Source organism: Coregonus lavaretus (assembly GCF_964263955.1).
Source record: "Coregonus lavaretus genome assembly, chromosome: 28".
NCBI lineage: Eukaryota > Metazoa > Chordata > Actinopteri > Salmoniformes > Salmonidae > Coregonus > Coregonus lavaretus.
Genome location: NC_140015.1, coordinates 32,991,146 through 33,005,521, shown reverse-complemented (window position 1 = coordinate 33,005,521; position 14,376 = coordinate 32,991,146). Strand labels below are relative to the sequence as shown.

Here is a 14,376-nt window from a genome sequence, read left to right as displayed (position 1 = left end):
GAGAGAGAGAGGGAGGGAGGGGGAGGGAGAGAGAGAGAGGGAGGGAGAGGCGGAAGAGAGAGAGGCGTGGGGGGAGGGGAAAAGAGGGAGGGAAAAAAATAGAGGGGTGGGGGGAGGGGAGAAGAGAGAGAGGGAGGGAGATGGAGGGAGATATGGAGAGAGTCTGTCAGCTGTTCCAATGGACTCATTACTACATTATTACACCTATTCTATAGAAGTAGATGTTTTGATGCTGTCTCTACTCCCCAGTCCCCACACTCCAAATAAATTATCTAATAATTCACTAAAAATACCCAAGAAAATCTACTCTCTAGTACAGGGGTATTCAACTCTTACCCTATGAGGTCTGTAGCCTGCTGGTTTTCTGTTCTATCTGATAATTAATTACACCCACCTGGTATCCCAGGTCTAAATCAGTCCCTGATTAGAGGGGAACAATGAAAACACTCAGTGGAACTGGCTTCCAGGTCCAGAGATGAGTTTGAAGGTTCTAGTAGAATGACACTAGTTCCCACACTCCCAAGAAATTCTCTAATGATAAGGAAAAATATATTATTTTCTTCTGAAAATAAATAAATAAGTCTACTCCCCAGTCTTAGTCTCCACACTCCCAATAAATTATCGAATAATTCACTATGAAATTCCTAAGAACTTCACAGAAAAGTCTAGGAATACCTAATATAATCTAACGATATGGTGATAAATGACACAGTCAGTGTACAAATAGGCAACGTCATAAGAGTCAGGATGAGCAGACTGGGAAGTAGCCTACTAGTCCTATGACGTGATGCGATGTGAAAGCACTTGGTGAGGATACAGTAATATAGAGTTACCAGGCAGCTACTGGAGATTACTGTGAGTGCTACACAGTGGCAAACCACTGACACACAGCTGGACCTACGGCCATGTTTCCCATAGCCAGCCAGCCTGTCCACACAAAGTAACACTAGAGGTAGAGAAAGAGATGGAACAGAGTGGAGGACAAGAAGAGGAGGAAAGGACCATCTGGATGTCCTTCATTTCTCCTCTTCTCTAACTCACTCTACTTTCCTGCCAATTCAATCATACTGACAGTCACTCACTCCCCCTTCACTCTCACACACACACACCTCGTTCATTTATGAGTACGACACCCCATTTCTCCTCGACACTGACATGTGGTATTTATAAGTGTAAAATCTGCCAGCAGTCTCTATAATCCCTATATACACCCCCATTATGTTTCTGTTCTGAGTGACCCTGTAATACTACACGTTGGAGCGGCCTGTACCATCTCTTCACCAGTAGGGGGAGCCTATCTCCCACTAATGCAGCCAGAAGTCAGTCAGTGGCCTTCATGTGTTCTATTCTCCCTGCTCTCTCTCTGCCCATATGGAAGTGGATGGAAAGAATGCCATGAAGAGTGATGGTAGGACATGGAAAGTCCTCTTTCCACATCGCATTGACCAATCCCATCAATAGCGTGCACGGCGCTCGCAGGCATGCACACAATAAGATATGATCATCAATTTGGTACCCATCACACATGTACAGTCTGACTCAAGACAAGTGTTACTCCCAGACAGTAACACATGTGCACATGTAAAGGACGTCACGCTGCTTGCTTAGAGTACCGCTTCCTCCTGATTCGGCTCATACCGAGGCCTGAACCCAGGACCTCTGTTTCTTTGCAAGCACACATGACCACCCTCCTGAAGCGTCTTACCAATCGCGCCACGTGAAAAGCTAGCTATTCGGCAGCGCAAGTTGGAACACTTCAGGCTGAGGAGTAAGTTTCACACATCCCCATGTGCTACACACACACTGGATGCTAGCCTGTTGGGTCTCTACACTGCCTAGCTCTATGCTGTAAATCTCAGACAGCTATTACAGACCTTCCTTGCCAACAACACACATCTCTTTCTTTTGAAGAATTACTTTGATTTTATCTGCCATTTTCACAGTGTGTGGGGTGTATTCTTTCTCCCATAACACATTCCTTTCTACTTGTATTTCATCTTAACCTTCAATAGCAGCCCACCTCTCTACTTCTATTCCAACTTCACCTTTAATAGCAGCCCACAGATCCACATGAAACAAAGCCATTATGTGTCAGTGGAACTAAGGCACGTATTTGAGGATACACTCTTCTCTCCCTTCCCTTTTCCTTTCTCTTTGTTCTGCTGCCGACATGTTATTATGTCATTTTGGTACAAAGAGTGTATTATAGAGAGATACTGTGTATCATTATCATTGTCGCCTTGATGAGATGGAGTTTTTGTTTGTGTGTGCTGCACTACAAACTACAAACATTCTACATGGGAGAGACGGTGTGCGGGAAGGTATTACTTAAAAGGGTAGGTAGCATAAACGTAACCACATGTAACAAATGGATTTGCATTAGTATACGCATAAAAAGTCAAAATGCAAAGTTACACCTCACTTTTCTATTTTTCGAAACCGATCAGAATACCAAAGAACGCCGAAGTCATGTCGGAAAATGTTTTTCCCGGGGTGTGATGTAATATGGAGGACACAGCAAGCCAGCCTATTCCCTATAATGTAAACTCCAACAAAAATAACTTAAAATGTATAACTTCAAATTAAACCAACTACTGGTTTGAATTTATTGTTACAAATCAACTTGCAAATCAACTTGCAAGGTTGCTAGCCAACTAGCCTGCTAATGTTAGCCCTACTAGCCTGCTAACGTTAGCCCTACCAAACTGCTAACGTTATCACTGAATGAGTCAGCCAGTTGCGATCAACACCTAGCTTACAGATTCATTAAAGTAAACTAAAGTTTTGGAAATACATAACGCCATCTAACAAGTTATTAAAGAATGTTAGCTATATGCAGTTATCTTAGCCAGCAAGCTAGCCAGCCAGCTAACGTTAGCTATTTAGCCAACTAGCTATTAGCCTAGCCAACCTCCACGGTTATGGTCGGCAAGCTAGAGCCCAACACAACACAACCAAAACATAACTGCAGATTAAAAGCAAAGAGAGAAGACATCCAGATTGATGGCTGGAGCTCATCCGATGGTAAAACTTTTTTTAAAGTGCAGGCTGAGTTAGCTACGAAAGCGAGAGGGACACGAACAAGTCACTGGGCCGAAGGGAGAGTCAGAGAAATCCAAAATACATTGATTCCACATGTCTGTCAGCTAGCACAGTAGCACTAAGCCAAGGTGGACAAAGTTACAAAACTCCTGTAGCCTACTTCACAGATAACATGCTGAAAAGTTGACAAAACAAAAAGGAGACCTTTCGTTATGAGCCCACGGCAAGAAGCCTGCCATGCTAATGAGTTCCCAATAGATAACACTACCACAAAGTCAGTGAAGAGCATGCTGCATGTGCCCCATCTACTCCTTGTTTACATCACACTTCCTCGTGATTGGTGGATTGTAACTCACCACCGCCAACACTTGGTCTGGAATATATTTACATGGTAGCATGGCTAGTGGCTAACGTTAGCCAGCTTGAGCTTGCTACCGACCTAGCATACGAACTCTGTAGCACAGAGTAGATCCTCCATATGATGTTGAGAAATAGTGCATTGTGGGTAGTTTATAAGATATCTGGAATTAAGTTAATAAATATGTAATAACCCAAAAACATAACTATGTTTGTACTTATAGGTATCCAGATCGTGACTACAACTAAGTGACTAAGTCTTTGACCACACATTGCTGGGTAAAAACTCATGCTTCCTACCCTTTAAGTCAATATGAATTCCTAATAATAATAATAATAATAATAATAATAATAATAATAATAATATGCCAATTCCTCATAGTATAAACTTCCCCTTCTCCCAACATCCAAAGCAATAAGACTTGGTGCCCTTAGATGAAAGGTATTATACTGTAGAATCGCTCACTACTAATCTTCCTATTTGATGACTTAACTACCGAGGTGCCCTGGGTTAAAAGCACAAGTCAACACTAAACAGCATAGGTGGCCTGGGAGAGGAAGAGAGAGTTGGGGAAGGACAGAGGCAATGCTTGTTGGCTGTTCACTTCATACCTTTATGAACTGGATGTAGGCCTAGCAGTCACATCTTAGAGCTTCGAGTTCAGAATTCTAATCTTTTAATGTCTGAGATCTAGCCTGGGTGTCAGTCTGCTTCTACCAACTCCTTTGGCCAGTTTGGCTACAAGGGTTCCACACCATACAAACTACCCATAATATCTACCCATACAAACTATCCACACAAACTACCCAGATTGACCTCAACATACCTAGCCATTATGTACACATCCATGGTGACACGCGCTGCACCCAGGGCAGTCACGGTCGACCCTTGGGGACCACACTGACGAGTTACCCCACTGAGTGACGGGGACAACTGTTGCTCCGACCGCAGGAGCCACAGCAGAGACCACAGAGCACACGGCCCCGGCTTAACTTAACACATTCCCCTAGATTAGAGATCAGGGCCAGGGACAGGGACAGGGACAGGGAGGAGACGGGTGAGGCACTGGAGGGGAAGAGGGACAGACTATGGGGAAATGGCTTGGAGAGAGGGGAGATAACAACAGAGATATTCAGGGCCCCAATGATGAGTCTTTCATGTTATTGTCTGCTAATATCCTGGTCTGGATTTGAATGAATGTAATGTGGAATGTGTGGGTGACAGGTATCCTCCCCACAGGTGATTTGGTTGCATTTGTCTGTTTACAATGTGGCTCATGATGTGCAAATCAAATCCTCTTCAGGGCAATACAGGTTTAATTCTGTCATTCATTCATCCGTTCAATCAATCCAATGAATCAATCAATTAGTCTCAATGCTCCATCCCCATAAAAGAGTGTTGAAAGATCACTCTGGGGTGGGGATCAGGCACAGCGTTACTAACTCACTGAGGACAGATAGATCAACCCGAAATCCACCCCCTCCCCTCATCAGAGGCATATTGCTATGTATGTTTCATGTTAGTAGGTCCCAGACGTAACAAGATGCCTGTGGTGGTAGATTCCATCCAGATTAGTGAGACGAGGGGGTAACTGACACCCCCCATGAGTCTGTTCACCATCTCCTCTGGGAGGGGGGGGGACAACATTAGGCCAACACATTTTCAACACATCCGTTACTAGAGGAAATTACACTCATGGTTGTTCCTCCCAAGACCAATCTCCTATAGCAGCCATAGACTCTATATAGCCCAAGCCCCATAGAGAATAAACAGACCCACTGCAGTCTGCAGAGCCTGAGATGGGACAGCTACCATAGACATGCTGTACAGAACACATCATTGACAGCTACTTCTGTTGATGAGGGTCCCATGTCGCTGGGCTGCTAATTCTGCAGTTAATGAGGGGAAGTTGGAAAAACATGAGCTGTGCTAAATCTGCTAATAATGTCTGGGGAGAAACACATAGCGTTCAGTGCAGTTTGGAGAAATGAAAACAAACGTGAGAGGTTTAGGTCAGCATGCACTAACGAGCCTGTGGAAAGTCAACCTGGACTATACCCCGTCCCGCCTGGCTTGGAGTGTGTGTGTCTGTATGTGTGTGTGTGTGTCTGTATGTGTGTGTCTAAGAGCATTACTAAACTTTTCACCTCTCCTTTACCCACCTTGTGGTATGTTGGGGCACCAGAGGTACTTTCTGTTTTCGCTCTGTGACTTCGCTGCGGGTGTAGGAGCTTGGTGTATATAATGCATGTTTTGTGTCTGTGTGTGGTGGTCACAGGTTTGTGTGTGTATGTGCACGCATGTGCGTGTGTATGCATGTATGTGAATTTGCGTGTATGAGCATGCGCGTGTCCTTGCGTCAGTTTGTGTGTGAGTCAGTCTGTGCATGAGTCAGTGTGTGTGTGGGAGGCTGTGTGTATCAGCCGGTCCCTGTCCCTCCCCTTTGGACCCCTCCATGTTAGCATGCCTGGATAGGTATTTAAGCAGTGTAGTGGTAAAGCTTCCCAATATTGCTTCCACCGTACAGATCTGCAAACTTTGAAGGGTTAAGGCCAAGGGGGAGGGGTAGGGTTTCAAATAGGACCGGCTGATTGTGTGTGTGTGTGTCCATTCAGAACTCACCTCTGGGAGTCCAGAGTGTGTGTAGCATCCAGCAGCAGTTTGGACAGCATGGTGAAGATGTGCAGTCTCATCTCAGGGTCTCTCTCTGGGTTCAGACAGTTCTGCAGAAGGGGCATTAGCAAGGGCAGGAACTCTCCAATGACTGGGCCTGAACACACACAAACACAGAGGAATATAAGTCCTATTATTAGTACTACTGACCAGTACTCATGTCAGACAGGGAAAGTTCCAAGGAATGACCAGACTGTGACACACAGCAACAAGGAAATGAGACATGAGTAAAAGGAGTGTGTGTGTGTGTGTGTGTGTGTGTGTGTTGCCGTAAGTCCTGTTACCAGACAGGGTCACTCACTGGATGGGAAATTCACAGTGAAAGTATTCCCAGCTCACATACACACACTAACCAACTGTCTGTCTGATTATGTGTGTGTGACACGCTGTAGAGACGAGACAGGATATCCTGTGATGCGGAGGGCAGTGGCCGGCCAGTACAAATGACTGCCTCCAAGAAGCAGATAAAGAGAAAGAGAGAACAAGGCAATGGAGGGTAAGGAGAGAGAGAGAGAGAGAGAGAGAGAGAGAGACACAAATGGAAAGATGTCATGCAGCAAGAATGTGTGAATCAAAACGGTCCCACAAACATGGTGAAGGTGTCAGACCAGACCAGACATCTCAAGGTCTCTTCACACAAACACACTGTGGATATGAGAGGGTCAGTTAGGCTGGATTCCACTCAAATGATCCATAGTACACAGCCAGTTGACCACAGTGTCCTGTCCTGCTCCTCTCACCTGGCAGTGCGTGGCGTGATGTTGGCACACAGACACAGAGGAGATTTATTTTTACAGGGGCAGAGGGTGCCAGACCAGAGACAGTGAAGGAACACACACGTATGCACAGTGCGCACACACGCAGGGACATTCACGGACAAACACACACACAGAAAAGAGGAGCAATGCCAGTGTGAAAAAGAAAAGGGAGGACAAAGTTTATGTCTGACAAACAGCACTCAGAAGGTGAGAACAGACTATGACTAAGAGATGGGAAATTCTCAGATCTCAAACAATGACAAATAGATGCCCATATTCCCAGAATGCTTTGGCATAGTGGCCAGAAAGGTGAAAGGTTAACCCCGGAACTGCGAGGGGCTTTGTAGGGAGTATTTTAAAAAGCACCACACACACACAAAGACTCTGAGGTTCAAAGTGGCCTTGATGCAAGGGGGGGGATCAGGGTCAAGACGAGGGTCCGCTTTGGTCTTTGGGGTTGTCGTTTGATGTTGTGACCTGGGTGGGGGCTGACCGTAGGCTTAGAATGGACTGGTCAGTTATGACTGGGGGCTTGACTAGAGGACATACTTCAGCTACTTATTGCTGTTCCCATACAATCACAGCAAAAACCTAAAAAAGCTTATGGTCCAATAAAAAGAGTATCTCAAATACTTTATCAGTTTCCATAGAGGGTTCTACATGGAACCCAAAATGGTTCTACATGGGGACAGCCGATGAACCCTTTTGGAACCCTTTTTTCTAAGAGTGTATAGGTCTGAAGTGCGAGTGTGTGGTGTGAGAGAGAGAGAGACCGAGACAGAGACAGTCAGACCGAGACGGAGAGAGAGACAGAGAGAGAGAGAGAGAGAGAGACAGAGAGAGAGAGAGAGAGAGACAGAGAGAGAGAGAGACAGAGACAGAGACAGAGACAGAGAGAGAGACAGAGAGAGAGAGAGAGAGAGAGAGAGAGAGAGAGAGAGAGAGAGAGAGAGAGAGAGACAGAGAGAGAGAGACAGAGAGACAGAGACAGAGAGACAGAGAGACAGAGAGACAGAGACAGAGAGACAGAGACAGAGACAGAGAGAGAGAGAGAGAGAGAGACAGAGAGAGAGAGAGAGAGAGAGAGAGAGAGAGAGAGAGAGAGAGAGAGAGAGAGAGAGAGAGAGAGAGAGAGAGAGAGAGAGAGAGAGAGAGAGAGAGAGAGAGAGAGAGAGAGAGAGAGAGAGAGAGAGAGACAGAGACAGACAGAGAGACAGAGAGAGAGAGACAGAGACAGAGGACAGAGACAGAGAGAGAGAGAGAGAGAGACAGAGACAGAGACAGAGGACAGAGACAGAGAGACAGAGAGAGAGAGACAGAGAACAGAGACAGAGAGAGAGCAATCCGGGATGAAAGAAAGTGTGTCGGAGGTGCTAATGTCGGCGGATTATGGGGGGAGAGGGGTAAAGTCATGCGTAAAGTGAGGTTCAGAGCCCTCTAACCCTCCCTAAACTGGCCTGAGACAGACTGGGAGTGGGGGGATTTACCCTAGTCACTAAGCTAACTGGGCTCTAATGACAAGCTTTCTGTGTGTAGCTGGATAATGGCCGGTTCTGTGGCTGTCTTGCCAGACGACTCAAACTGAATTATTCCGCTGCTATCGTTCGCTACATACTTCAGTCTGAGACTGCCATCATTGAAGACCTTTGTGGTGACGTCAAAGTGCGGGGTGTCGTACAAAACAAAGTCATCAGCGATTGGATCATCTCTAACCAATCAGAGTATCAAAGCCAATCACAAATTCTTAGTGGCCGGGGACTTTAATGCAGGGAAACTTAAATCCGTTCTACCTAATTTCTACCAGCATGTTAAATGTGCAACCAGAGGAAAAAAAAACTCTAGACCACCTTTACTCCACACACAGAGACGCATACAAAGCTCTCCCTCGCCCTCCATTTGGCAAATCTGACCATAACTCTATCCTCCTGATTCCTGCTTATAAGCAAAAACTAAAGCAGGAAGCACCAGTGACTCGGTTAATAAAAAAGTGGTCAGATGACGCAGATGCTAAGCTACAGGACTGTTTTGCTAGCACAGACTGGAACATGTTCCGGGATTCTTCAGATAGCATTGAGGAGTACACCACATCAGTCACTGGCTTCATCAATAAGTGCATCGATGATGTCGTCCCCACAGTGACCGTACGTACATACCCCAACCAGAAGCCATGGATTACAGGAAACATCCGCACTGAGCTAAAGGGTAGAGCTGCCGCTTTCAAGGAGCAGGACTCTAACCCGGACGCTTATAAGAAATCCCGCTATGCCCTCCGACGAACCATCAAACAGGCAAAGAGTCAATACAGGACTAAGATTGAATCGTACTACACCGGCTCTGACGCTCGTCAGATGTGGCAGGGCTTGAAAACTATTACAGACTACAAAGGGAAGCACAGCCGCGAGCTTCCCAGTGACACAAGCCTACCAGACGAGCTAAACCACTTCTATGCTCGCTTCGAGGCAAGCAACACTGAAGCATGCATGAGAGCACCAGCTGTTCCGGATGACTATGAGATCACGCTCTCCGTAGCCGATGTGAGTAAGACTTTTAAGCAGGTCAACATTCACAAGGCCGCAGGGCCAGACGGATTACCAGGACGTGTACTCCGAGCATGTGCTGACCAACTGGCAAGTGTCTTCACTGACATTTTCAACATGTCCCTGACTGAGTCTGTAATACCAACATGTTTCAAGCAGACCACCATAGTCACCGTGCCCAAGGACACTAAGATAACCTGCCTAAATGACTACCGACCCGTAGCACTGACGTCTGTAGCCATGAAGTGCTTTGAAAGGCTGGTCATGGCTCACATCAACACCATTATCCCAGAAACCCTAGACCCATTCCAATTTGCATACCGCCCCAACAGATCCACAGATGATGCAATCTCTATTGCACTCCACACTGCCCTTTCCCACCTGGACAAGAGGAACACCTACGTGAGAATGCTATTCATTGACTACAGCTCAGCATTCAACACCATAGTGCCCTCAAAGCTCATCACTAAGCTAAGGATCCTGGGACTAAACACCTCCCTCTGCAACTGGATCCTGGACTTCCTGACGGGCCGCCCCCAGGTGGTAAGGGTAGGTAACAACACATCTGCCACACTGATCCTCAACACGGGGGCCCCCTCAGGGGTGCGTGCTCAGTCCCCTCCTGTACTCCCTGTTCACCCATGTCTGCATGGCCAGGCACGACTCCAACACCATCATTAAGTTTGCCAATGACAAAACAGTGGTAGGCCTGATCACCGACAACGATGAGACAGCCTATAGGGAGGAGGTCAGAGACCTGGCCGTGTGGTGCCAGGATAACAACCTCTCCCTCAACGTGACCAAGACAAAGGAGATGATTGTGGACTACAGGAAAAAAAAGAGGACTGAGCACGCCCCCAATCTCATCGACGGGGCTGTAGTGGAACAGGTTGAGAGCTTCAAGTTCCTTGGTGTCCACATCACCAACGAACTATCATGGTCCAAACACACCAAGACAGTCGTGAAGAGGGCACGACAAAGCCTATTCCCCCTCAGGAGACTGAAAAGATTTGGCATGGGTCCTCAGATCCTCAAACAATTCTACAGCTGCACCATCGAGAGCATCCTGACTGGTTGCATCACCGCCTGGTATGGCAACTGCTTGGCCTCCGACCGCAAGGCACTACAGAGGGTAGTGCGTACGGCCTACTACATCACTGGGGCCAAGCTTCCTGCCATCCAGGACCTCTATACCAGGCGGTGTCAGAGGAAGGCCCTCAAAATTGTCAAAGACTCCAGCCACCCTAGTCATAGACTGTTCTCTCTGCTACCGCACGGCAAGCGGTACCGGAGTGCCAAGTCTAGGTCCAAAATACTTCTCAACAGCTTCTACCCCCAAGCCATAAGACTCCTGAACAGCTAATCATGGCTACCCGGACTATTTGCACTGCCCCCCCACCCCATCTTTTTACGCTGCTGCTACTCTGTTCATTATTTATGCATAGTCACTTTAACTCTACCCACATGTACATATTACTTCAACTACCTCAACTAGCCGGTGCCCCCGCACATTGACTCTGCACCGGTACCCCCCTGTATATATAGACTCCCTACTGTTATTTTATTTGACTTCTGCTCTTTTTTTCCTCAACACTGTTTTTGTTGTTGTTTTATTTTACTTTTTTATTAAAAATAAATGCACTGTTGGTTAAGGGCTGTAAGTAAGCATTTCACTGTAATGTCTGCACCTGTTGTATTCGGCGCATGTGGCCAATACAATTTGATTTGATAAAGCGCCGCTTTCCACACTTTTGTTCTGGCTCTGGCCCAACCCATCGGTTCCTGGGACCAATCAGACGGTCTAGAATGGATTTCCATTGTAGAAATCGTCGGGGAGGTACTCAGATCCAGACTCATTGGGAAGAAGAATCGAACATCCATGGGCGTGGCGTAGCATTTGGCCGGCGCAAGGAGTTTGGGTAGCCAGCCAAGTTGTTTTCTGTCTGTGTAAGTGTTTCTAAAGGGGCTTGAGTCAAAGGTCTTTGATTCGTCTCAAAGTCATACAGTTCTTAAGGGTAGATGACAGCGTAGAAATAAAGTGCATAGAACGGACATACCAACATTCAAACATGGCCCTTTTAGTTCAACAAGATACTACACTGAACAAAAATATAAACGCAACATGTAAAGTGTTGGTCCCATGTTTCATGAGCGGAAATAAATCCCAGAAATGTTCCATATGCACAAAAAGCTTATTTCTCTCAAATATAAAATTTGTTTACATTCCTGTTAGTGAGCATTTCTCCTTTGCCAAGATAATCCAGTGTCCTGACAGGTGTAGCATATCAAGAAGCTGATTAAACAGCAAGATCATTACACAGGTGCACCTTGTGCTGGGTACAATAAAAGGCCACTCAAATGTGCTGTTTTGTTACACAACACAATGCCACAGATGTCTCAAGTTTTTAGGGAGCGGGCAATTGGCATGAGGTCTACAGGAATGTCCACCAGAGCTTTTGCCAGAGAATTGAATGTTCATTTCTCTACCATAATCTGCCTACAACGTCATTTTAGAGAATTTGGCAGTACGTCCAACCGGCCTCACAACCGTAGACCACGTGTAACCATGCCAGCCCAGGACCTCCACATCCGGCATCTTCACCTGCAGGATTGTCTGAGACCAGACACCCGGACAGCTGATGAAACTGTGGGTTTGCACAACCAAAGAATTTCTGCACAAACTGTCAGAAACCGTCTAAGGGAAGCTCATATGCGTGCTTGTCGTCCTCACCAGGGTCTTGATCTGACTGCAGTTCGGCGTCGTAACCGACTTCAGTGGGCAAATGCTCACCTTCGATGGCCGCTGGCACGCTGGAGAAGTGTGCTCTTCAAGGATGAATCCTGGTTTCAACTGTACTTGGCAGATGGCAGACAGAGTGTACGGCGTCGTGTGGGTGAGCGGTTTGCTGATGTCAACGTTGTGAACAGAGTGCCCCATGGTGGCGGTGGGGTTAGGTATGGGCAGGCATAAGCTACGGAAAACGAACACAATAGCATTTTATCGATGGCAATTTATATTCACAGTGATACCGTGACGAGATCTTGAGGCCCATTGTTGTGACATTCATCTGCCTCCATCACCTCATGTTTCAGCATGATAATGCACGGCCCAAGTATGTCGCAAGGATCTGTAAACAATTCCTGGAAGCTGAAAATGTCCCAGTTCTTTCATGGCCTGCATACTCACCAGACATGTCACCCATTGAGCATGTTTGGGATGCTCTGGATCAACGTGTACGACAGCGTGTTCCAGATCCCGCCAATATCCAGCAACTTCGCACAGCCATTGAAGAGGAGTGGGACAACATTCCACAGGCCACAATCAACAGCCTGATCAACTCTATGCGAAGGAGATGTGTCGCGCTGCATGAGGCAAATGGTGGTCACACCAGATACTGACTGTTTTTCTGATCCATGCCCCTACTTTTTTTTTTTAAGGTATCTGTGACTAACAGATGCATATCTGTATTCCCAGTCATGTGAAATCCATAGATTAGGGCCTAATTTATTTAAATGTACTGATTTCCTTATATGAACTGTAACTCAGTAAAATCGTTGAAATTATTGCATGTTGCATTTATATTTTTGTTCAGTAAATCTAAGTCATCAATCTATGATGGTGGCCGTTTGGCTGATTGCTCCCCAATCATAGGAATCCCCACCCAACTGACTACTTTAAAATGGTAGACGCCCTAAATGGCAATATCCACACTAAAACGGGTTATATCCAACTCCAATATAAAGTTGTTTTTGTCAAAGTTGCGTAAATGCCACGTGTCCACTTATATCAGTGAATCCAATTTGTCGCTCTGGATAAGAGCGTCTGCTAAATGATGTAAATGTAAATGTGAAATTCGTAACAACCTAACCATTACGAAACTTCTATTTGATCAAAGAAGCATCACTTAGCAAACTAGCAATTTTTTGTTGACCAAATTTGACACTCTCGCATTGACCTCCATACAAAAATCCCACCCTCGTAGGCTTATTTTCATGGACAGATTTTGGGCGGAGTAAAACCTCTCGCTTCGCCTCTTCCTCTCTGCCTGTAGTCTCACATGATTAGACAATAATGTGGCTTTAGTCTCTGACTGGCCAGATATGACTGATTGGACAGTAATGTCTTGGTTACAGATTGGTCTCCTGATTGGACAGAGATGACCTGTAGTCTCACCTGATTGGCCAGCAATGTGCCTATACGCTCACCTGATTGGCCAGCAATGTGGCTATACGCTCACCTGATTGGCCAGAGATTACCTATAGCAGAGCTCTCCAACCCTGTTCCTGTAGGTTCTCTCCAACCCTAATCTAGCACACCTGATTCTAATAATTAGCTAGTTGATAAGCTGAATCAGGTTAGTTACAACTGGAGTTGGATTGAAAACCTACAGGAGAGTAGCTCTCCAGGAGCAGGGTTGGAGAAGCCTGACCTATAGTCTCACCTGATTGGGTGGCGATGACCTGGAGCTGCAGTCTCTGGGGGGTGTAGCTGGTCCAGGTCTTCTGAGAGGCTGAGAGCCACTGGAGCAGCTGATCCATGTGCTGCCTGTAGAGGTCAGCTACTGTAGCCAGACCCTGGACCTTACACAAAGACACTACACTCTGCTCTGCCTGAGAGATGGAGAGAGAGAGAGATGGAGAGAGAGAGAGAGAGAGAGAGAGATGGAGAAAGAGAGAGAGAGAGAGATGGAGGGAGAGAGAGAGAGAGAGAGAGAGAGAGAGAGAGAGAGGGGGGGGGGGGAAGGGAAGGTGAGAGAAAGTGATCCCAACACATTCCATAAAGTTCAGATTACATCCGGAAACAAAAGCATGAACAGTAACGTTACCATGGAAATAACATTTCCCCAAAGACTCACACACTGTAAACAATGTACTTCACATGCTCTTAGTCTTATATATCAAACCACTCCGATGCAAACACTAACACATGTACCCATACAGAAAAGCAAACTGGAAGCATTCACACACATCCTATAGTCACAATAAACATCAACGGAGGGGTAATGAG

The 14,376-nt window shown here is 46.2% G+C and overlaps 1 protein-coding gene across 1 annotated transcript in view; it reads right to left on the bottom strand.

Moving 5' to 3' along the window:
• Nucleotides 1-14,376, bottom strand: part of dnaaf5 (dynein axonemal assembly factor 5) — a gene marked incomplete at its 5' end in the record, with an annotated part of 47,566 nt that overhangs the window by 11,050 nt on the left and 22,140 nt on the right. Inside the window, 2 exons of the mRNA XM_084145194.1 lie at nucleotides 6,023-6,170; nucleotides 13,811-13,979. Coding sequence (XP_084001320.1) covers nucleotides 6,023-6,170; nucleotides 13,811-13,979 — 317 coding nt within the window. The remainder of the gene's footprint in view (nucleotides 1-6,022; nucleotides 6,171-13,810; nucleotides 13,980-14,376) is intronic.